Below are 25,025 nucleotides of genomic sequence, written 5' to 3'. Positions count from 1 at the left end.
CACTGCATTCGGGTCAGCTTCAAGGGAAGCTCCACATAGAGAGCAATGCAGTAATTGATATTGGAAATCACCAGCGCAGGGACAAACGTCATCAAAGACCCAACAGGTAGGCAAGGTCGCATCTGGGTGATCAGTCTGAGTTGGTTAAACATTGTTCTGATACTGTATCTGACGTTCCAAAGACAGGGTTGTGTGCAGAAGCACGTCCAAATTGTGTACACAAACCTTTATTTAGAAGGGTAACCCCTCCAACAACATCCCCTCCATTTTCTCCGGATTCAGTTCCAGTCTACTAACCTTCATCCATTCCAGAACCACAGACATGAAGTGAGGGTTCCAGGGCCTCCATTGCAGAAGATGTAAAGGTAAGAGTTGCGTATTATCAGCGTCCTGAGGAAAACAGGCTCCAGATCCCTAAATGACCTCTCCCAGTGAACGTTTATGCCCAAATTATTATCATATTTGGGTAGAGAATAATTTGGGTAGAGAATATTTTCTTACCCTTCCCGAACTGATCCTTGATCATACCGAAGTGTGACAGAATCCTGTGCACAGATTAATAATAACCATGTCCCATCAAGTCCATTCTGACTTACAGCAACCTTTTTCAGGGTTTTCCAGGTAGAGAGCATTCAGAGGTGGTTTCGCCTTTCCTTTGTCTGGGGGAAGGAAGACTGCCCTCAGGACTACACAGGCTGGCTCTACTCTCGGAAGACACAACGGGGAGATCAAAACTCCCAACCTCTCGCTCCGCAGTCAGAGACCCCCTCAAGCACTGAGCACAGACTAAAGACCCTTATTCAGAAGGATTGTACTCTAAATAAATCCAAACAAGAAGGAAGAGGAATGCAAACAAAGCCAGGCACCCGTTTTTTAAAGTATGAGCAAGCAAAACAGCACCAAATAAATTCCACGCAAACACAATCCACAAACTGGGTTCTGAACAAAATAAAAAGAAATTACAAAACAAAACCTATTTCAATAACACCTTCGTCTGTTAACCAAATCCAAAAGACCAGGGAGGTATGGGGGCTTTTTTGTACTTTATTTTATGTTTGCGCACTCTCTGCGCCAGTTTCAACGCTAAATTTAAGTGATGACAGACGAGCCGGGACGCCCAGACAGCCGTTGGCCCCTCTTGATCCGACAGAGTGGGCTTTGTTGTTCGCCCCCTCCTTCCCTTTGACGCAGCGCGGGAGAAAGGCCAGCGGACCACAACAGATGGCAACGGGAAGCGCACTGAGATGGGGGTCGTCGTGACGCTGGAAATCGCACCCAGGAGCGGCTCAGCACCCCCGTTGCCCCAAACGCCGCCCTAGGAAGCCATCTGAGCAACCGTCCTCCGTGCGAGGGCGCCAAGCAGAGCCCCGGCTGCTTCTTTAAGGGGCGGCGCGAACCCGAAGTAGGCGGCGCCGAACGGGTCCAGCCCGGGAATTCCGAGGACTGGATTCGAACCCCGCGTTGCAGAGCTCCGGTTTTTCCCGAGGGCGGCGGGCCTCGCGCCTTTCTGGGAGAGCAAAAGGAAGATGCAGGGACGCGGAGCGTTCGCGGGGCTTTCGCTCACGCTGCTGGCGGCGGAGCAAATTGCGCGTGAGTGTTGTCCGGGTCTGCCGAGCGTTCTCCAGACCTCGGATGTTAGCTTTGCATTTTCACCTGGCCAGTCGGCCCCCGCCCTCGAGTCGGAGGGCGCCCCTGCCCTTTGAAAGCCGCCCTGCTCGGCGCTCCTGTAGCTTTTGTGCCTTTCACGCGGTGGCAAGGCCGGGCCTCCGCTTGGACCTACCAGTGGCTTCCAGCAGTCATTGCACGGCGTCTGGATGCTGCGGACGGGAATCGCCCGCTCCGGTCCCCACGAGCCGCCTGTGGAGCGCTGGCTGCAGCTGTTGCTATGGCGGATCTCCATCCGTGCTTTTGCCGGGCAGAAGAGATGGCGCGTGGCGCCTGCTTTTCGAAATGTTTAACCCACTGACTGCCGTCAGCAGTCCCCCCCCCCCGTCCGCCGCCCCATCTCTTTTCTTGCAATCCGAACGTGAGGATGCTGTAACTCCAGCCGTGGCGCAACTTTTGCTGTTCAGCAAGGGGTTCGTCCTTCGGGGTTCTGACATGGCTTCGTCCGAAACAAATATCCTCTCCCCCTGACACCTGCCCAGGAAATGGGCTAAGTGGGCCTTTTAGAAAAATAAATATCCTAGGGCGAGTGAGGAGGAGTCACTCTCCAAGGTGGCCTAGCAAGTCAGAAAGCCCTTCTTTCAGCCCTTCCCCAGGGCCCCTGAAACTGTACGTGTCCTTTGCAGCAGTGCTCTGTTGGGAACATTAGGATGTGTCTGGCTGCAGAGGAAATCAGCCTTGTACTTCTCCCAGCACAGGGTGGCAAGGACCAAAAATGCTTGCAGGGTCGCAGCAGGGCAAGCAGCCCATTTGTATTTGGCTGGATGGCACCTTTTGACCATTGTTACCTTTGATAATTGGTGCTGAGAGACATACTGTGCAGCTGTGCCTAGCCAGTGAGTGAGTTGCCTTTTTATTGACCTTCCAGATGTTGTTTGACTTCCATTAGGCCCAACCAGCATGGCCAATTATAAAAGGCAAAGGGAACTGTAGGCTGAAACATCTGGAGGTCCCCTGTTTCCCTAACTGTGTTTTGATGCATTGTTATGTTGCAGATACGGGTTGGGGGTATGACTTCTTCACTCAGTACAGCTGCCTCTGGGCTTTGTTGCTACTGCTTACCCTGTTTTTTAATAAGTCAAGAATCCCACAAAATCTACAGTTGTCCCTGTGTAGTAGGTAAGGTAAAGGTAAAGGTTCCCCTTGACATTTTTAGTCCAGTCGTGTCTGGCTCTAGGGGGTGGTGCTCATCCCGTTTTTCAAGCCATAGAGCCAGTGTTTTTCCGAAGACAGTTTCCGTTGTCACGTGGCCAGTGTGACTAGAAATGGAACGCCATTTTACCTTCCCACCATGGTGGTACCTATTTATCTACTCGCATTTACATGCTTTCGAACTGCTAGGTTGGCGAGGAGCTGGGACAAAACGATGGCAGCTCACTCTGTTGCATGGATTTGAACTTACGACTGTTGGTCTTCTGACCCTGCAGCCCAGGCTTCTGCGGTTTAGCCCACAGCGCCACCACATCCCCTGTCCCTGTGTAGTACATTGTCCCATATATCCTACACTTAGACTGTTAAAGTTTAAAACTTAAGTTTAAGAAGCTGTTGCATGTTTTAAGATGATTGGAGATGTTTCAGATTTCATAATGCTGCACAAGATCAACAGAACCCAACAGGGATAAGTAGAATATCATTCCTTTTAACAGCAATCTGGAATGGTGAGCTCTAACAACTAAAGTGGGACCACTGAGAAGCAAGAAGTACGCCTATGAAAACGAATGGATATGTGTAAATAATAAGCATGTTTGAGAAAAAAAATCTTAAGAGGGCAGATCACCCCACCTGCAAGTGCATCGATGGAATGGCTTGTTGGAACCATGATCCTTCTTTTCATGGGGCAAGATTCACCACAACAATTTGTTGTAGTTCCCACTTGCTGGTTCTGTTTCTGTCATACTGTTTTCTTTCTCATTCAGGCTTTTGCAGCATCCTTCATTACTTTGTCACTGGCCAACTTCTGTGGTGCTGGGTAACCCTTGCTTTGCTCCTACCTGGCTATCTGGTACAGGTCCTCAGCTTTCACTGGTTTCGGGCGGATGGTCACAAACTTTGCTGGACATTGGTGGCAATACACATCCTGCACCTTGGACTTTGGAAGAGGTAAAGTTGGAGGCAAATTAATACTGAAGGAATCTGATAACGTTCAGTGTTAAAAATAAGTCAAACTGCAGAATTACAGTATCAGTACATATTGTGTAAGATAGGCAAGAAAATGAGATAAATGCACTTTTTTTGAAAGGGTATGGTTACAAGAGAATCCATTCTGATTTGGCAAGCATAACTAGGAAATAACAGCATTCGGGAATGAACTAAATTTCTATTCTTCACCTGGCCTCTCTCACATTCCAATTTCTGCTATTTGGCTACAAATTTCCCTTTGTAATCTGACTAGTTGCTGAATTAGGATGAAAACCAAATCACCAAAAGAATTTACAAACACCTACAAATATACATGCAAGATCCGTTCAACGGACCCCATCCTTGAATGGGTCACTTTCTTCTTCCTGGTGCCAATTCACTTATTTCTCAATGGCTGACAATTCACTTGCCTTCTGCTGGAAAAGAAAGAGCAAAGCAAACAGAGGCTAAGGCTCCTTCTTTCTTCCATCATTTCTCCCTTGCTTTGGGAGAGGACAAATGAGCCGATATGATAGCAATGATGAAAATGCAGAATCAAAGGAGCTCCAGAGAATATCTCTGCAGTGCTGGCTCTGCCTCTTTTCTTCTTCTTTCTGTGCATTCAAAACAGTTCTGGGAAGTTAAAAAGGTAAAGGTAAAAGTTCCCCTTGACAATTTTTGTCCAGCCGTGTTCGACTCTAGGGGCGGTGCTCATCCCCGTTTCCAAGCCATAGAGCCAGCGTTTTGTCCGAAGACAATCTTCCGTGGTCACATGGTCAGTGCAACTTAGACACAGAACGCTGTTACCTTCCCATCGAGGTGGTCCCTATTTATCTACTTGCATTTGCATGCTTTCAAACTGCTAGGTTGGCAGGAGCTGGGACAAGCAATGGGAGCTCACTCCGTCGCGTGGATTCGATCTTACGACTGCTGGTCTTCTGACCTTGCAGCACAGAGGCTGCATTTTAGCCCACAGCGCCACCACTTCCCATCTGAGAAGTTGGACACCAGCAAATACAGGCCCTCTTCTGATGCTCAGCAGGAGCTAGGCGGGAGGTGGTTCACCTATTTTTTTGCAACCAGCTTGTGGGAGGAGGGGTGTTACTGGTGCCCAGGGGAAAATCTAGAATGCTTTCTTTTCATCAACTGAAGAACAATGTGCTGAGACCCACTCAACCTGGTTCTGTTTTCATTCGTTTGAGGTAACTGAATCATATTTTGGAATCATCATTCCTTATAAAACCATTTTTGTACAGAACAGGTAGAGTCCAATTCATATTATTCTTTCTACCAAGAACATCAGTAATAGTGATGGGCAAATTTGGCAACTCCAGGTCGCACCATGCTCACTCCACCTCCCCAAATGGCTTACAAAATGGAAAATGGTCAATAATTTAGCTATCTTGTAATTATGTTATGCCTTCTTGGAATGTGTCATGGAATTATTTTTAAAATATGAAAGTTTCCTCTAAAAGTTACATGAAACAAACAACATGGCTGAAATCCACCAGTAAGTTGCAGCTAGAGTAGGCCCACTGAATCTGTAGGGATTTGGTGAGCCAACACCTATGGTCTTACTATAGTTGTGACTTACTGCTGGATATCAGCCATTGTCTATGTGTTTAAGATGGAATTTTGCTTAATTCAGCTGTAAACCACATGAATATTTACCTTAACAAATAGCAAAGTGTCTTTCAAGATAATTTAACACATTAAGAAGAAAAATATCCAGTGTAGGAAGACTTTCTGCTTTATATAATACTTTTACAGTAATCCTATTTTTGCTATATCACATTAAAAAACGTGGGGTGCAAGTCTGCCAAATCTGTGCCGCTTGAGAATTTTAAAAATCCTAATGTTAACACAAGCAGCATCATAAATAAAAAGACATCAAGATGTTAAATCATCTGAAGAACATTTGACGAGACTTACAGATTTCTCTAAAAATTCACTTTGAAAAGACAAGACAGCTGCCAGATCGAACCTCTGTGCAGAACAGCATACCACAACCGGGTGCTCCAATGTAAAAGGTTCATTTTAATGGTTACTTCCTTTACCTCCAGTGTTAGGGGGGCACCAAGAGTAAAAATGCTTTCAATGAATGCTGATGAACAGATCTTGGGTTGCAACCGAACCTCTGCTCTAGTGAGCATAAATAATGCTGAGGAAAGATTAGCGCTGTTGTTTGAATTTGAGCTGTTATTTAGTGGAGTTCTGGCCAGAACTTTATACTGTAGAAAACAGATGCTTTGAAATCTTATTGTTTTTCAAATCACAGTTGGGGACAGGACTGAAAGTGAGCTCCTGAATAGCAATAAAAATGTCTGTAGCAAAGTGAGCTGTTTATGTAGCAAAAACTAGTAAGTTAAGTAACCAAGACATCCTTGCAATGTTTGTTATTGCTATGACTTTACTATGTGTCATCAGTTGAGTTTCATAGCCATTAGTTCAGGGAGCTTGTGCCGGTTGATCAGACTGCAGTCACTGGTGTTCTCTCACCCCTATCCCCACCCCCCCATCCCAGGTACTGGAATGTTCTCTGGTCATCTTTCAAGGCAGGAGAAGGCTCTGGCACAAGACAGCCTCACATGGAGCAAGGGGACCTGGGTGTCCTGAGACTCCTGGAAGCTCTGCTGGAGACACTGCCTGTCCTCCTCTTGCAGGCCTACACCTGTGTGGTGATGGAAGCCAATGGCCTTGTCTCAGGTGAGTGCTATGTTTCAGGATATAAACATTAGGCAGAGAGAAGAACTTGCTAGTTAGTGTGGAAGACCAAGCCCATGAATCTTTAACTGAACACAGTTGAACTTGTTTCTAATTAAGTCTAGCCACCATCCTGCAATGTTATTAAACTGCTCGGCCCTATACATGTTTTGCAGAAACTAAATTGGATTCTGTCTGAACATACTTTAGGTTTATAGCATTGAATACAGTAGCTTTTGTAAATAAAATATTCTCAACGTGATTTGAAATCAAAATGTGCCACTTCAATGACAACTCAGCATGTATATATGTACTTCAGTACCTTTCTCACGACAAAGGGGCTTGAGGCAATGTACAAACCATATAAAAGTGAAACAAGTAAAATTACAATGACTGAAATCCTATCATGGAACTCTGCCGGGTGTAAATGGTGATGTCATCATCTGGCAACACTAATCTCAATTTGAAATGGGCACCCAGGACAGGATAGGGATTTTGTTAGTGTACTGCCCACCCTTCTGATCACCAGTCTTCCTTCCTGAGCTAGCTGGGCTGCTCTTGGTCAGTTGAAAAGCTGATCGTGGGACAGGGCTGCAGCCTGTGCTGGATGGGGTAACATTGCCCTGGGCAACACAGGGGCACAGCTTGAGGGGCAGGGCGGGTTCTTCAGTTCATCCCTGAGTCTGGTTTCAGTGGTGGCCAGGAGTCCCTTTGCACAGTTAGAACAAGTGTCCCAGCTGCACCCGTTTCTTGAGCGGTCTGATCTGGCCACAGTGACACATGCCCTAGTTTTATCTCAGCTGGATTACTATAAAACACTGTACGTGGGGCTGCCTTTGGAAAGTGTTCAGAAATGCCAGACGGTCCAAAATACTGCAGCCAGATTGCTAACTGGGGCTGGCTATAGGGAATATATAAATCCCTGTTACAACACCTCCACTGGCTGCTGATCTGTCTCTGGGCACAATTCAAAGTACTGGTCTTATAAAGCCCTAAATGGCTTGGGTCTAAGCTATCTGAAAGACCACATCTCTCTCTCTATGGGCCTGCCCGGCCATTAAGATCATCAGGGGAGGTCTTTCTCTCAGTCCTGCCGCCTTCACAGGTGCGCTTGGTGAGGATACGGGAGAAAGCCTTCTCTGTCATTGCTTCCAGACTCTGGAACTCCCTCCCACAGGAAGCCAGGCTGGCCCCATCTTTGCTGTCCTTCTGCAGGCAGGCAAAGACCATTCTCTTCAGGCAGGCTTTGCCTTAATGACTGGTGGTCTGAGAGGGATTTTTAAATGGATTGTTGTGTTCTGTGGCTTTAAATGTTTTTTAGTATTGAGTTTACTGCTTTTAGTATAATACTTGTTTAATCTCCGTTTAATATTTGTATACTTACTGTGTTTAGCTTTTGAATATTGCCTTTTTAACAATGTAAGCTGCTTGGGGCCTTTTGAAGGAGAAAAGCAAGATAAAAATATTTTAAATAAATAAAATTAAAGAAATAGTTTAATTTAAAACTTCCCGTCCCTCTGTTTCATGTTCTGAGGCTTCCTAGGGTCCTTTTTGTCCGGAGCAAGCTTTTGGGAACCTTAGGATGGTATACCCAAATATACCCCCCCCCCAAAAAAATCACCACAGCTACTCCTGCTGTCAGAATAGGACAGTGATTTTTCCAATATTAAAGACTCCATGCCACCGCATCCCAAGGGTTCCCTGGACAAAAAGGATCCTTAGGGAACCTTGAAGCCTGAAAGGGTGACAGTGGTTAGGAAGCTTTAAATTAAATTTAAATAAACATTGATGTTGTGGGTGATGACATCATCACTCCCAGCAAAGTTGTGCAACATGTTTTCTGTTACTGAATTACAGTATTAAAAGTAGTGAAACCTATTACAAATTAAAACTACTGAATAAAAACTATTTCAGACATATTATCCAGCTATTGACACCCCTTCTTTAGTGGCCAGTGACTTGCCAAAAGTCTGCCTAGAATCTTTGCCTGCCTACAGAAGGGGGGTCAGGGGCAGCCTGGGGTAGCGAGTTCCCAATCTGAGAGCATCCACTGGAAAAGCCCTCTCTCCTGTCTTCACCACCCTTGCCTCTGAGGAGGGTGGGGCTGAAAGAAAAACCTCCCCTGGAGATCGGAAAAACTGTGGAGCTTGTAAGGGGAGACACAGTCCTTCAGACACCAAATTGTTTAAGGCTTTATAGTTCAGAACCAGGAGCCTGGGTCATGCCTAAAAGCAGATCAGTCGCCATTGAAGCTATTGTGACAAGGGATGTCTATACTCCCTGTAACCCACTCTGGTTAGGAATCAAGCAGTAGCTGAATTTTCTAAACACTTTCCAACAGTGCATTGCGTGTGTGTGTGTGTAACGATCCTGTCTCCCTAAAGAGACTAAGATTGTGGTCAGAGAGTCCCTCTGGATGCATAACTACCACCTTTACTCCCTGAGGTAGGTCCCTTAGGCCTCAGAAGTGTGTAGTAAAATCTAACAGACAAGCCTGAACCTTAAAAGTTACCCTTGATTGCTTCCAAAGCAATAAAACATAGTCTTTGTGTTCCTTAGAATGCACAACAGCCTTACCAAGTAGGACAGTAGGACCTTTTAAGTTACAGTAGTGACTACTGAACTTCTTACATTCACACTGGATTTAGTTAGTCTTGCTGTATCAAGAGATTAGATCCTCTGCTGAAGAATTATATTTGTTTTATTAAGAAAATTAAGATTCATTAGCGTACAGTTGTGGCTTTAATGCTAAAACATTTGAACATATCCATCTATTACAGTGTTAAATAAACTTACAATTACTAATTAAAATAAAAACAGCTAGGTAATCATCTTTGCTCTACATCACTACATGTTGGCATCTAGAAACTGGGCTGTTCCTCCCCTTCTCCTCCTGAAAGAAAACCAAGCCTCTATGTCTTATAGTACAGCATTTCAGTCTTCAGCGAACTCCTCCTCCTCCACATACACACTCTCATTTTACATTTCTCTAGGACCGCTTTCTTCATTATACTTTCAAGTTGACACACAATTAAATCCAAGTAGGCGTAACTCAGAACACTCAGATACCACCCAAATTCTCATGATCCCGGGTGCAGGTGTCTTATCTTCTCTTAGCCAGTGTTTTTTTTTTGGTGCATCTCCTTCTCCTGGGCTGTCCGACCTTGTGACTCTGGCAAACAATGCTGAATAACAACCACATGAAAAACATCTTCTAAATCCATCTTACTCCGAACCTAACAGGCTCCATTTTAGTTCTCCAGGGTTCTCCTAATACATCACTCGATCCACAACACCACACTGGGAATGTGCAGAGTGCTACAATAATCCAAATGGGTTATAACTAAGTCTTATGTCACAGGGGCCAGGTCAGACCTCTCAATGAACAGTTATGGCTCACACATTAGTTTTAACTCTATGGATTCATTCCTTGCCATTGCCAAGATCTGGGCACCCAGGCTGAGGGTTGAATCCAGAACCCACACACAAGCTGTGAATCTGAGATTTTAGGGGAAGTGTAACCTTTTAAAGTGAAAGCAGATCTTGATCTGCCTAATTTGAGGTGCAACGTTTTTTCTGGCCTGAAATCACCCAATTCTTGCATGTGGACACAAAGATCACACTACACACCTCTATCTGACTTTATCTGAATTTAAGCAACCCTATATTCAACCCAGTTCTGCCCAGTTTGGCTATCTAGCCCAGCCTGCTGTCCCACAATGTGGCCTAAAGCCGGATTGAAATAGATCTAGATATTTCTTCCGATCCAGGAACTCCTGTAGCTAAGAAGTGAGTGCACACTCCGGAACCTTAGTGAAGAATAGTGTGTTTGACACTGGCTGATATTTATCTAATACTTAGGGTTCAAAGAGCGCTTTCACAACAAAGGTTCTCATCATAGTCTCTTAGGCAGGCTGAAACTCGGCTTTGTTCTAGGGAAGCATCCGTCAGTCTTACCCATTCGTTCAGTGTCTCCTGGCTATTTTTATGAGCCAGGAAGGGCAAGAATTGACTCTCATCTCTCCAAGAATCCCATCCACATCCTCAGTCTGTGCAAATTAGAACTTATTCAATAAGCACAAGCAGAGGCTAAAGTTAGATCCACAATACCAGTACAAAAGCCAGTTATTATTTTGCTTATACCCATGCTATAGATTTGCAAAATCATTTTATTCAGGACTTGCTCTTAGCCAGAGTGTAGCATGCTAGGAATATATGTTGGCATATACAGATACTGTATACAAATAGGAGTCGCTACAATAAGTTTCCAGTTCTGTTTTATAGAAGAGGCGCATCTGATTGAGTATTGTTTTCCTTTTTTCCCCCTCACCAGGACTGAGTGCTGGCATGAGCCTGCTCTCTCTTTCCTGGGCTTTAGTCTCCTACAGCCGTTCTATGTGCCTGATAAAACCATGCCATCTCTCTATGCCTGGAACTGCCCTTCTCTGCCAGCTACTATGGAGGACTGGAATGATAGGAACCAGGGTCATGACCTTGGTCCTCTTTGCAAGGACTTATCATCTCTGGGTTTTTGCTGCTGCAGGTAAGATAAACAGATAAGGAAACATGGGTGGGCAAATATTTTCCAATTGTACTGCTTGTCCAGCAGTATGGCTGTGATTTCCATCTGCTATATGTCCAGAAGTTCTAATATTTTAACTGTAGTACTTGGGATTACTTCTTGTTGTGTTCCGTTGCATTAAAACTACATGAGAGTGCAACTTCATTATTGTGCAGCAGAGCAAATCAACATTTCTAAACATGGAGGAAGCCCAAACAAAAAATTGTGACTTTGAAACTGGACTTCGAATTAGCACCAAGTTTGGCACAGTTATAGCAGACAATTTGCTCTTGGCCTGTGCCAAATTTGTGTGGCAAAAGGTTTTTTTTAATGTTTTTTTTAAGTAAAACTGTTCGCCCATTCAGAAATATATGACCCCAGATTTAAGATATATCACATATATTGTTGCCCCACACACTTTATTTTAATTTGTAAAGAATTCAGGCTGTAGGGGTTTGAAATATTGATCCTTAAAAAGGCTTTTCAAAGGAAAAAAACAGCCACTTTGTTCTAACACAGAGTATGTGTGGTATAAGCTGGCCAGCATGAGCTTTGTGAAATGAAGCATTGTATGCATTCATATGTGGTGGTAAGATATTTAGAGAGTTGTAGGGCAATCAGAGGTTGCTGAAACACTGAAAAAAGAGGGTTCCTTAAAATAGTAAAAAATTGCTTGGAAAAAAAAGTAATGAAGTGACAGTCGCCTTACATAAGTTTTAAAAGTGGAAATCAGCTCTACCTTGGGCAATCTGACCTTTTCACCCTTGGTCAACTCTTGAAAAAAAAAAGAATGGTTGTTGTGGGTTTTTCGGGCCCTTTGGCCGTGTTCTGAAGGTTGTTCTTTCTAACGTTTCGCCAGTCTCTGTGGCCGGCATTTCCAGAGGACAGGAGTCAGAACTCTGTCTGGTGCAGTTTTGTGGGATAGTTGAGTATTTATAGCTGTGGGATCCGCTTTTGTCCTTTTCAGGAGATTGGGTGATTGTGGTAATCAGTGTGTTTTTGTTGTGGTCATATTTTTGTGATAAGGGGGAGAGATTATCTGTCACTGTGATTGATGGGTGTCGTTAGCTGGTCTTTTGTGTGCAGTGATCACCAGTCCTGGTGGCTGGGTAGAGTTTGTTGACCTTTTGCAGGCTGTATTTTTCAATGCCAAGAGCCAGGCTTTGTTGACTTTTAGACTTTCTTCTTTTTTGTTGAAGCTCTGCCGGTGTTTGTGGATTTCAGTGGCTTCCCTGTGCAGTGTAACATAATGATTTCAGGTTTTGTCTAGTACTTCTGTCTTTTGAAATAGAATTTCACGTCCAGCTTGTTTCAGGGCATGTTCAGCTACTGCCATCGTCGCTTATCCCAGCTCCTGCCAACCTAGCAGTTCGAAAGCATGTAAAAATGCAAGTAGATAAATAGGTATGACCTCAGTGGGAAGGTCACAGTGTTCTGTGTCTAGTCGCGCTGGCCACGTGACCACGGAAACTGTCTTTGGACAAACACTGGCTCTGTGGCTTGGAAACGTGGATGAGCACTGCACCCCAAAGTCAGACACAACTGGACTAAATGCCAAGGGGGACTTTTACCTTATAGCAAAATGGATGACAAACCAATAACAATAGTTGCCTTACCAGGAGATTCACCTTTTATGAAAGAGATGTAGATATCTAATCATCTTCAGAAAAGCACAGTGAACACGTCTATTGTTCCATAGGATAAATGCTTCCTTAGAGAGTACACGGAAGGCTTTTCAGAGAGCTGAATATGCACTATGTATGAATGTACTGTACAATCTTTTTTAAAATACCAGTATTGGGCCTTTCCAGCAATATTGTATGCATGAGAACGTTTCATTTATAGAAAATATAGGAGCTCATAGACTGATTTTCTCATCTGCCAGCTGCCTCTGTACTTTTTCTTTTTCCCCACCAGATGCTTATCATTTATCTGGTTTGGCTTTTTTTCTTTCCTCTTTAACCCAGAAAGTCTTGTTCCTTTTACTGTCTGTTCTCCCTAGGTATCCACTGGCTGGTGATGTCTTACTGGACTGTGGCTCAGCAGACAGACATTTTCCAGAATCCCTGCCACTGGAAATTATTCAACATTTTAACAGGAGCTGTATACATCTTTTGCTATGTCAACTTTAAAGACGGTCCTTCTTTTTGTCGAATGGCTATGTTTTACATAGTAGGTAATTTTTTAATTATTATTTTGTTGTTAGTGCTTCTGTTGTCTCTTATGATATAGTAGGTGGAAAGTAGGTGGCAGTCATGGGTAGAGTAATGGACTTGGACTCAGGAGACCTGGGTTCAAATCTTTGCTCAGACATGGGGAGGGGGACATCTCATATACCTTGAAAACTTCATTAGCGTTGCTATAAATTGGCCACACAATAACAATAACAGGGAAAAAGCAAACCAAAAGATTACAGTTAAACTACACTTTTATGTTACCTTTACAGAATATGCACAGCATGACACTTGAGGAGGAACTACTTGTGGGTGACTGGTGGCATACATGTTCTTATATTCTTCAAGTGGAAATAACAAATTAGTTCATGATCCAGAAATCTGAAGTAGAATTTATTTGACCAGTTCACAGAGTGAACTGAGAGGCTTTGATACCACATATGTAGGTACCATCAGATATCTATCTATCTATCTATCTATCTATCTATCTATCTATCTATCTATCTATCTATCTATCTATCTATCTATCTATCTATCTATCTATCTATCTATCTATCTATCTATCTATCTATCTATCTATCTATCTATCTATCTATCTATCTATCTATCTATCTATCTATCTATCACCCATCTAGCAAATTGATACTCTCATGCACAACAAAGAAAATAACCATAAATTATGAAATTACTCTAAAACATTAGTCTATCCGAGAAATAAGCACACAAACCAAGTTGGCAGCACAATAAAAATTTCAGAATGTACAATGCGATATTCCTCTTCTTCTTCATCCACTATCCCAATTAAGTAGGGAAAACGTCCCCGAAAGCTTCTCTAAATAGCTCTGTTTTCAGAAGCTTCTTAAAGATGCAGAGGGAGTGCGCCTGCCATAATTCCTGTGGGAGAACATTCCAGAAGTGGGGCTCCACTGCTGAGAAAGTCTGGTATCTAGTTGATATGTTCTAGGCTTCCTAAGGTGTCGATACCTGCAGGCTTGAGGTCTGTGAGGACCAGGTCAGACAGGCAGCTGAACAAGTCAGAAGACATTCAGACAAGTAACAAGGTCCCAAAGGAATACAGAGTTCAGCCACCAAATCCTGAAAGAACCTCAAAATTCAGTGCATTCCAGGAATGTATTGCAAACCTCAAACACCACACAAGACACAAAATATTCCATTGGCATGGCTTTATCAAAGTAAAATATCCCCTGAAAATTAAGTCCAAACAATGAGAAATTCTGGGGGCTCAATGGCAGTAGCCTGAAGGTGGACTGTATGTCACATTTTGCCAGGAGGGCCCAGGGGGCCTGACTTGCTCACCAGTGCCACTATTTAGTTAAAGGAATCCTAGTGGACTGTGCATTGCTGTGGTGGTATGACATCATTGACAGACACTCTTTTTGGGTATAAGAGGTGATCAATGAGGCAGAGCTTTCTTTGGCATGATGCCCAAGGGGGAAACTTGCAGATTCTCCATAGGAAGATGCAAAAGGGGTCTGCAACTCACCTTTTCAAGGAGCTCCTTCTGGATTTTTGCCCCTACCACCTGTGGCAGCTCCCAGGCAGATTTCAAGTTATCAAAATCCGCTGCCACCTGGGAGGCCTATACATGGAATCTTAAATCCCTTGCTGAAGTTTTCCCTTGTTGAAGATTTCAGCTAAACCAGGCCGGGGGGGGGGGGGGGATAAAGACGGCAGCCTGATTGGCATCTGTGCTATAGTACGCAGGCTGCCCTGAGGCCAGGATACCTCAGGACACTATGGTGTACCTGTAAGAATAATCTGTGTTTTGAATCTCTATTAATACAATGACATCAGAAATGGGAGACATGTATCTTGCCAGCCGTCAAAGATCCCCATGCTGTTTGTTGTGGAGTGGGGGTTGCAAGTACGTAGCTCTAAAGGTCCAGAATTTATCTTCCTTACTCTGCCTTCAGATAAGATCTGAATAGGAAAGCTCTGGGAGAACAAATTATTCTAAGGCATGCATAGATCAATCCTAACTCACCCCATGAGGTGTCTTATTTACTCTTTCAGCCCAGGCTACCAGAAAATAGCCGCACGCTGAAAAGAAACACAGATTTGTGAATTAGATTTTAGAGTTGGGGACTGTGGTATTAAAAAAAAGTGGGAGCTAAATTGAAAGGAATGTTAAATAGGCCTTGGTAGACTATTTCTTCTGTTAGCACATGTTGAGTTTTCCCATGAAAGATTTCAAAAACAGCAAAATATCAAGTGGAGGTTGTGATGATTTGTGTTTTTATGTGTATTAGAGTGGGATATGTAGTCCTACGATTGTCCCAATAGCATCCATTTTGAAACACAGCCCGTGTTTCGTGACACCGCTGCCAAACATGTAAGCAGCCCCATAAATCTTCTTGGAGATAAGGGGCTGCTTACAGAGGTATTCCATATTTTTAGAAAAGAAGCTAGTGTTGTTCATTTTTCAATGGTATTATTTTCCCGTTTACTACCTTGCTTCTGTGCCTTTAAGTGGCACTTCTTAAGTATTTCTGGTTAATCAGGACATTGCCCCTTTTTCCTGTTCTTGTGCCTTTAGGGATAAGCTGCTTCTGAATTCCCAGAAGCAGAGTGGTGTCTAAAACCCTGTGAGGTCTAGAGAAAACCTTTTCACTTTCTCTTGCCCATTTTGTTGCATTTTAAAGGTATTGTAGGGCACCTTAAGAACTTTGTTTAATAGGCAGGACACAAATATCTCAAATAAGGAGTGGATAACATGGGCTGAAGTCTTTTTTTCTTTAATTTATTCCTAACTGTAGTCCTATAGAAAACAGTCATGTGGTAAAATTGACTACTGGGTCAGAAACAGGTTTTTGTGCAGACAGTTTCATTCTTACATCTAAAAAGTTTGCATCTCCAATAGCTTAAGAATTCATGGATTTAGATTAGGAAAAATTAGTATTCAAACACTGGGACATTGCTGTGTGTGAACAGGCTCCCTCTTCTTATGTGTCTGAACCCTATATGAAGGAGAAGGGATTACCAGTCATTGCCAAGAGGTATTCCATTCCATACATATGTTCCAATATTACATATGTTCCAATAGACAAAGCTCCTTGCTGAGCATAGGACTAATTTTTGTGGACCTCAAGAAATTGAGGACTTGGAGAAACCAACTGCATCAAAGTTACTGTGAACTTCTTTGGTGATATGTCTCTGTTCTTCCGCAGATAACACTCTCAGAAAATGTTTTTCTGTTGTTAATGTCAATGGACTTCCTGCATGTTAACTCACGGAGTAACCTCTGGATTTTAGGAGCTGTTATATCTGGATCCATTCTTGGTAGGTGATTACAGTGATTTCTTTCTTCCATTTCCCAGTGTTGCATATGTTAACATTTTTGGAATAATGTTACCCATCACTGTGATAGGATGCAACTTCCCCCTCTCCTTCTACCTTCCCCACCATAGATGAGGCCACAACGTTGGATTTCAAGACCAAGGCATTGTTATTCTTTAGCAAGTCAGTAGAAATCACATCAACAGTAGATGTTGCCTCTTGTTTCAGAGACAGTTCCCTACAATTCTTTCATCAAACATTAACAAATCCCTCTCAACAGGTATAGGGGTGGAGCTGAATTCTTTATATCTCCATTTAGATTGCCTGACTTCTTGGGCTCTTTACTCAGGTGCATCATTGGGGTGCATGAAAGACTGGTCCAATTTGGGGTTCCCCCACCTTTTTGCCCAGTGGTAGACATAACCTGGGATGGAAGGAACTTGTCCCATAAGATTGACCAGGGAATACAAAATGTGTCTTATTTTCTTTATTTTGTGCCTCACTCTCTCCAAGCTCTTTCTCTCCTCGTTCTTTCTCTTTCCTCAGTTCCCCCTCCCCACTGGGAGAGGGGCTTCCCGTACATCTAACGCTGCGACTCCAGCAAACTCTCGAAGTACCTTGAACTCTGTCCAAGGGTCTTCTTGCACAATCTCGACCCACCACTTCTTGTTTCTTTCCTCTTCCTCTAGGGCCCAACACCGCACTCCCTCTTCCACTCTCTTCCCTCCTTCATATTCTCCTCCTTTATATCCTCTAACTCTCTCACCCAAATCACTCCCCCCCCCCATTGTCTGTTCTTTTCCCAGGTTTTTTGGTTCATTTCCCAGACTTATTTCTTTCAGGGTCCCTTCTAATGTCTTTATTTGGGTTGATATGGCTTCGTCTAATGCAGAGGACAGCACACTCAGAAGTTTGCACTGGGTTGTCTTCCTCCTCACAATCACTCCTTTCCCTCCCTTAACATACCAACTATAATCTGCTCAGGTACTGTTGTTTCCCTTCAGGTATACTGATCAGTGATATTTCATTTTTCTTTAGACAGTGAGCTTGGTTGAGTAATTAGTTTTCAAAGCAGTTTCCTTCCAAGCAGTTCTGTAAGTAACTTCTAAAAAATTTTTTAGCATACAAATAGTAGCCCAACTACTAAATACATAGAAGACTTGTTTTAAAAAATGTTACAATTATTTCATCTGAGAAATGAAATTATTTCATGTGACACAGGCTAAACTAATGCTCAAAGGAAACTCCAAAGGGCAGGGATATTTTGATCTATTTTATGGTTTATTACAATTTAGAGAAAGGAAAATAGAGGAAAATCATAGCATAGTGAAGTTGGAAGGGGCCTATAAGGCCTTCAAGTCCAACCCTTTACTTAATGAAGGAATACAAATCAAAGGATGTCTGCCAGGTGGTTGTCTAAGTTTCTCTTGAATGCCTCCAGTGTTGAAACACTCACTACTTTTCGAGGTAATTGGTTCCATTACTGTACTGATATTCCTGATATTCAATTGAAATTTGGCTTCCTATAACATGAGCCCATTGTTGTGTGTCATGCACTTTGGGATGATCAAGAACAGATCCTGCCGCTCCTCTGTATGACAGCCTTTCAAGTATTTGAAAAGTGTTATCACATCACCCCTCAGTATTCTTTTCTCAAGGCTAAATATTTATTTATTTATTCCATTTATACCCCGCCTATCTAGTCAATTGTGACCACTCAAATATGACCAATTATTTCAGTCTTTCCTCATAGGGCTTTGTTTCCATCTCCCTGATCATCCTTGTTGCCCTCCTCTGAACTTATTTCAATTTGTCAACATCCTTCTTGAAGTATGGAGGGCTAACCAGTGCTGAATAGGGGACTAACACCTTGAGGGATTTGGAAACTTGTCCTTCTATTAATGCAGCCTAAAATCACATTTGCCATTTTTGTAGCCACATCACACTGTTCGCTCATATTCAGTTTGTGATCTAGGACAATTCCAAGATCTTTCTCACTTGTAGTATTGCTGAGCCAGGTATCCCTCATCTTGTAACTGTGTGTTTGGTTTCTTTTTCCTAAGGTGCAGTACTTTGAATTTATCCCTGTTGAATTTCATTCTGTTGTTTTCAGCCCAGTGCTCCATCCTATCAAGGTCATTTTGAATTTTGTTTTTGTCTTCTAGGATATTAGCTATTCTGGCCAATTTGGTATAATCTGAAAATTTGACAAGCATTCCCTGCACTCCATCATCCAAGTCATTAATAAAAATATTGAACAGCACTGGGCCCAGGACTGAGCCTTGGGGTACCACACTAGTTACCTCTTCCCAGTTGGAGAAGGAGCCATTAATCATCACCCTCTGAGTACGATTTTCTAGCCAATTGTATATCCACCTGACACTTGATATATCCAGCCCACACCTAATTAGCTTGCTCATCATGATATCATGGGGCACTTTGTCAAAAGCCTTGCTAAAGTCAAGATATACTATGTCAACAGCAGTCCCTCTGTCTGTCAGGGAGGTTACCCAATCAAAAATGAGGTCAAATTAGTTTGGCAGGATTTGTTCTTGACAAATCCATGTTGGCTTCTAGTTATTACTGAATTGTTTATAGGTGCTTGCATAGCAACCGTTTTATAATTTGTTCCAAAACTTTTCCCTGGGATTGATGTCAGGCTGACTGGCCTGTAGTTCCCAGGTTCCTCTTTTTTGCCCTTTTTGAAGATAGGGACAAAATTAGCCCTCCTCCAATCCTCTGGCACCTCACCCGTTTCCCATGATTTCAAGAAAATAATGGACAGCAGTTCTGAGATTTCTTTGGCCAGTTCCTTTAGCACTCTTGGATGCACTTCATTCGGTCCAATCAAGTTAACAGTTGTCTACAAGCCTTTATTTCTACTTGCTCTTTACTACTTGTTGATTAAAGATGAAATAAAATGCAATTTTTGCATCAAATTGTATGAGAGAAATGTGCAGGGCTTTGTTTATGAATACATCAGCAGGAATCTCTCTTTTCTCATGTTGTTTTATTTCAGTCAGGGACATGGAGGTCCCAAATTGCTTTTACTTACAGGTGGATCAAGAACTCATGAAATAAACATATGGTTTCTCCACTCTAGCAAAGAACATTTTTGACAAGTAACCATAATATGTTTTGCATATTCCAGAGATTGGAATTTAATAGCACTGGTGTAAGCACTGATGAAATTTCACCTCTTCAGTGGTGGTGGTGGTGGTGTGTCTGTCTGTTTGTCTGTCTGTTTTAATTTTGTGAGGCTAGACTGATGTTTGAGAATGTGTATCATTCTGATATTCCACCTGCTCAGGTTGCAAGTGGTGAGTAGGTATTTCATCAATAACAAACTTTGATAAATATCAAAGAACCAGAAATTCAATGAATGCTCATTCCCCCCGCCCTCTGATTTTAAACTTTACCTTCTCCATAGATGTAGGGAACACTAACTTCATTGGCAAAAAATGGATTCACATGACTCTTGAGTACTTATAGTGAATTAAGTTGAATATTCCCTGTGTTAATTCAACCTCCAAACTACTTACAACCAACTTATCATAAACAAAGTTTGAGTTCATATTGAAAACAAATAGAAGAAGGGCTGCATGAACTGGCTTTCAGTTACACCTGTCAAAATTCATCATGACAGTTCTTGAACACCAATCTGACTTGTAGCATCATGTCCACCAAGTCTATCTGTAACTTTTGTATCTCTGTGTTGTTCCAAAATAAGGTATATTGATATAACCTTGTATCTTCTCCATTTCAGGCTTAGTGGCTTTGGTCTCTTATTACAGCTTGTTGCATCCCAAATCCACAGAAATTTGGCAACGTTTCCTGCAAAGATCACATAGTCTATTATCTAAGGGCAACAAAGGCAACGAAAACGTAACCATGTGGAGTAGTGGAATTCCAGGGCTGCAAGACATTGAAGCTTCAGGTGCAGAACCTGCCATACAACCTCTGGCAATGCCCAGTAACTCATCCTTGGTAGACTTTGGCTGTTCTGCTGATGGCAAGAACCTGTGTGAAAATGAACATCACTGGCTCCTGATAAAGCTGGCATTGAAAACAGGAAGTATATCTAAAATAAAGACTGTTTTGGGGGAAAGTGATAATAGAGACTGTTATCTTGTACCAGTGATAAAAAACAATAAGTCCATTGTTCAATCTGGCCCCAGGAGAAAACTGATATTTTTGACCAAGGAGAAATTCCCTATCAGTCCAAAATCCAGAACAGGGGAACAAAGATCCCTTACAGAAGAGAACAAAGTCACAGATAACTTGAGTGAGAATAAGGAACAGTTTAATATCACTTTACCAACCAGCAAACATGCTCCTGTGGAAGCTACTCCTGCAGAATCCAACCTTGAAATGGAAGGAGATCAGAAAGAGCCGATCTACAGTTGTTCCACTGTATACTTCACAGTGGGGGGAGAGGGGGAGGCATCTCCAGACACAGAGGGCAAAACGGGAGCAGTAAATACAAGAAACGTTCTTACAGAACCGGCAAAAACTCACAAGGGCAGTTCCATGCAAAGTGGTCGGTCAGGTGAAGAGGTCCTATTCACCTCAGCTGACATAAGCCCAATAGTGCCAACAAGGACTGGTGGCTGTCTTCAAAACGGCCCTGATTTCAGTGCTTCTGCATCACCTAAACCTTCAGACCAGCAGGGAATGTTGAGGGTGCATTGTAAGTCTTCACATGCCTACCTCTATAGGACATGGGCTTCTGTACTTAAAGAAAAAGAAACAAGGAATGCAACTGAGCAATGTTGCATCACATCCACCCCAAAGAATAGCTCTGCAAGCAACAGTCATAAACTGTGAGTGTCAAGCATAAGTGTCAAGCATGTTTGTGGCATGACAAAGCTGAAGGAACTGAGTGATGCTAGGAGATGATTGAATTTGCTTGTTCTTCCATAGGTGTGCCAGAAAAATACTTCCACATAAAGCACCTATTGTGGCATGTTTATTAATTGAAATTTCTAAATCTTAAGAACGTATGATAGCTGATTGCTAGCTGATTCTATGTGTGTACGCTTAAAATATTTCCACAGAGTTCAATGCGATTTATTCCCAATTAAGCAGAATAAGAACTATAGACTTAGATGTTATATTATAGTCCATCCGAAGGTTATTTGGCCTTGCTTTTCCCCCTGACAGTCTTCCATCAACGAATCCACCAAGGGTGTGGGGAGGCAGGAAAAGCTGGCTACCCATCAACCCTTGTGAGAAACTGGTTCCTTTGGGCTCCTCAGCTCTCACACAGTAGCCCTTCTTCCAGGCAGGAAGGATACTGTAGTGGCTCAGCTGATAGATCAGTCGCTTTGGCTTCTCTCTTGGGCCTCCTTCTATTCTAGAGCTTCACAATAGGAACACTAACAACATGTGTGTGCACTATATGTACCATTTCAGTTACATTCAATCTGGGGATTACATGAACTTTTCAACATTAAAGAACTTGTGTCGTAGTTTTTGTTTTCCTTTTGTGTCATGTCTTTTCAGATTGTAGGTCTGAAAAGCAGGGAACTGGCCTTCCTTGTTTTTCTTAAAACACAAGTTACACTGGCTGAAGAGCTGACATGAATGCTTTCACTAACAAGTAAGGCTTGGCAGGGAAGGGGCATGGAATCCAGCAAATAATACTGAGTTAAATTTTTCAAATCCAGAAATATTGTGGAAATGACTGAGTAGGATATGACATAGATACAAGGCAGGGATCTTTGGGATGTTGATTACATCTCCCACAATTCTTTCATCATTGGTCATTCTGCTTAGGGCTTCTGGACATTGAAGCTCAAAATATTTAAAGGGCTTAAAGTTGCAGAGCAGTTTGTAGCTGATTCAATGATTTCAACATGCCCAGGTGCTGGGGCTGCAAAACAAGCCCAAATTATCTCCCCTCCAACACTGCTAGACAGTTGTTATAAGGTGTTTGTGCTGATATTCTGTATTCGGTTTTTGGCAAATGTGGCACTGTGTATTATGGCCCAACATCTCCACTTTGATCTCGTTTGTCCAAAGGACATTGTTTCAGAAGTCTTGCAGTTTGCTGAGATGCAACTTTGCAAATCTAAGATGTGCTGCCACGTTCTTAGAGAGAAGAGGCTTTCTCCTGGCAACCCTTCCATACAAACCGTACTTGTACAATATTTTTCTAATTGTACCATCATGAACGTTAACATTTAACATGCTAACGGAGGCCTGTAGAGTCTGAGATGTAACCCGGGTTTTTTGCAGTTTCTCTGAGCATTACACAGTCTGATTCTGGGGTGAATTTGCTTGGACATCCACTTCTGGGAAGGCTAACAACTGTGTTGAATGTTTTCAACTTGTGAATAATCTTCCTCACTGTAGAATGATGGACTTCTAATTGTTTGGAAACGGCCTTATAACCCTTCCCAGATTGATGAGCAGCAACAATGGCTTCTCTATGATCATTGCTGATGTGTTTCTTCCTCGGCATTGTGTTAACACATACCAACAAACTGCTAAAATATTGACTTTTATAGAGGTGTTCACACTTTCTGATGATCAGTTACTCAAGGGCATTTGTTTAGCAGCACCTGGCTGCTACTTCACCTCTTAATTCCTGTGGGAGCAATAGGGGCATACTTAGATTTTTAAATATGACTTCTCCATTTTGGCTTTATTTTTGGAAAATAAATCATGACATAGTGTAGTATGTACTGTATTGTTGTTCATCTGAGGTTGTATTTAACTATGGAACACCCTCCCGACTGAAATTCATCTGGCGCCGAAACTGATGATATTTCGGCACCAGGTCAAAACCTTCCTGTTCCAGAAGGCTTTTAATTGAAATAACATCAACCGTGGGTCTTGATGATGGCAATTTTAATTGTATTTTAATCGTATTTTAATCATTTTATATTTTATTGTATTGAATTTTAATTGTTGTAAACCGCCCAGAGACCTTTGGGTAGCGTGGGCGGCATATAAATTAAATAAATAAAATAATAATAAATAATAATTTTCAGACCTGCTAAGGACCAGATGATATTTGTTATGTCCTGATATGTACAACCATAGAATTCAGAGAGGTGAACTTTCTTTTTCACATGACTGTATGCCTTCAAAATAAATGAAAAAGTAAGTTGTTATTAGACTGTGCTTAGAGCAAAATTCATGATAAATGTAAAACTTTGCTCAAATGTATTGCCAGTGTTTTGTTAAGAATAGGTTATGAATAATATGACATGATGAAAATGCTTTGCTGACATGGTTTTCTGTGCCCCGCCCTGTTATAGTCCTCCAACCCTCCAGATCAGATTTTAAGGGCTTACAATGGGGAAGGGCAATTTATTACATCATCCATTTATCTTCTAGTGCCATATGGTCAGCACTGATTACATTTTCTTCAAGTGCATGTCAATAATCTCTAGATGTGTGTGCTTTTTTCATAGTTTTTTTAAAATAAAATAAGTGAGTTTATAAAATGCTTAATGTTGGTTAGATAATTCAGAGCCTGAGCAAAATGAAGAAGTAATGTTGCCTTGCCTGAGTGTGTTGCTGTTGTTTATCCATAAAATGCACATGCCACACTGCAAATAACTGATATCTGAACTAAATGGTGTGTTAAACCCACATAAAAACCAACATTAAAAATTATTTAACTGTACCTGTAGATACAGATATGACGCAGATGTGGCAGAATTTCCCTGATGCATTGTCTGGAAACAGAGAATTCCTTTCGTCCAAGCCCTCACTCTCCTATGATATAAACCTCCCCTGCCCAAAGGAACTCACAAAGTTTTCTATGTCTCTCTTAATCTCCCACTGGAGAAGATAACCTGTATCAGATCCTTTCAGTGAATAGAGTCAGCATAGTGATTCATCCCAACCCAATGATTCCCTCATGTTATCATAGATAGTATGGCTTTTCTGGCTCTTCCCAATGGATGTGACAAAGGGGAGAGGGAGTTCCTGTAAGGCAAGGACATCCAAGGTGGAGGTGAGAGTCTCCTTCAGATCTTTTGCATATCCGTATTTAGGAACATGAACCTTCCAGCTCTGTAGTTCTAAACTGATGATGATGATGATGATGATGATGATGATGATGATGATGATGATGATGATGATGATGATGATTACATGGAGATTTCCTTGTGGTCTTTCATCCAAGTATTAATGGCCTGACCCTGCATAGCTACCAAAAGCAGAGATGAGGATGCTCAATGTGATGTGGTTGACATGAAGGATAGATTTTGGTACTGGTTATAACAGAAACATTCAGATGGGATCTACTAGAAGCAAACCTCCTTGATTGTCATATTTGGCTCTTTTGTCTCCTTTTGTGTGTGTTGTGATTTGCCTGCACATGGATGATACAGTATATGGGTTGATTATTAGGTTAAAAAAATCCTACTATACCTTTTAACAGTATTACATATATTTGCCATTTTATCCCTTTAGTAACCACTAGAGAGCAGTAACTCAGAGACTTGTGTTACCAGGTAAACCAATGCTAATTCACTTCACGTGAACAC

The 25,025-nt window shown here is 42.3% G+C and overlaps 1 protein-coding gene across 2 annotated transcripts; it reads left to right on the top strand.

Moving 5' to 3' along the window:
- The first annotated feature begins 1,172 nt into the window (after positions 1-1,172).
- On the top strand, positions 1,173-23,977 carry XKR5 (XK related 5). Of its 2 annotated transcripts, none has more exons than XM_073004197.2 (7): positions 1,173-1,590; positions 3,582-3,765; positions 6,308-6,489; positions 10,820-11,029; positions 13,050-13,219; positions 16,410-16,521; positions 20,285-23,977. In XM_073004197.2, the coding sequence occupies exons 1-7, from the start codon at positions 1,527-1,529 to the stop codon at positions 21,343-21,345; spliced, it is 1,983 nt and encodes a 660-aa protein (XP_072860298.2). In that variant the 5' UTR covers positions 1,173-1,526; the 3' UTR covers positions 21,346-23,977. The 2 variants fall into 2 exon arrangements, with proteins under 2 accessions (XP_072860298.2, XP_078233970.1); XM_078377844.1 differs by having other exon boundaries at positions 13,050-13,223; positions 20,285-20,421.
- Positions 23,978-25,025: the final 1,048 nt, after the last annotated feature.

Source organism: Pogona vitticeps, chromosome 1, assembly GCF_051106095.1.
Source record: "Pogona vitticeps strain Pit_001003342236 chromosome 1, PviZW2.1, whole genome shotgun sequence".
In the NCBI taxonomy this organism is placed as follows: domain Eukaryota; kingdom Metazoa; phylum Chordata; class Lepidosauria; order Squamata; family Agamidae; genus Pogona; species Pogona vitticeps.
Note: the sequence above shows the minus strand (reverse complement) of the source record. Positions and strands in the feature narration are given on the sequence as shown.

What these genes read in the sequence shown, in the direction of transcription:
- XKR5 (XM_073004197.2), top strand. Translation starts at nt 1,527, where the DNA reads ATGCAGGGACGCGGAGCGTTCGCGGGGCTTTCGCTCACGCTGCTGGCG. An exon ending in GGCGGCGGAGCAAATTGCGC is followed by an intron (nt 1,591 to 3,581) that starts GTGAGTGTTGTC and finishes TTTCTCATTCAG; the next exon opens with GCTTTTGCAGCATCCTTCAT. An exon ending in CTGGGTTTTTGCTGCTGCAG is followed by an intron (nt 11,030 to 13,049) that starts GTAAGATAAACA and finishes TGTTCTCCCTAG; the next exon opens with GTATCCACTGGCTGGTGATG.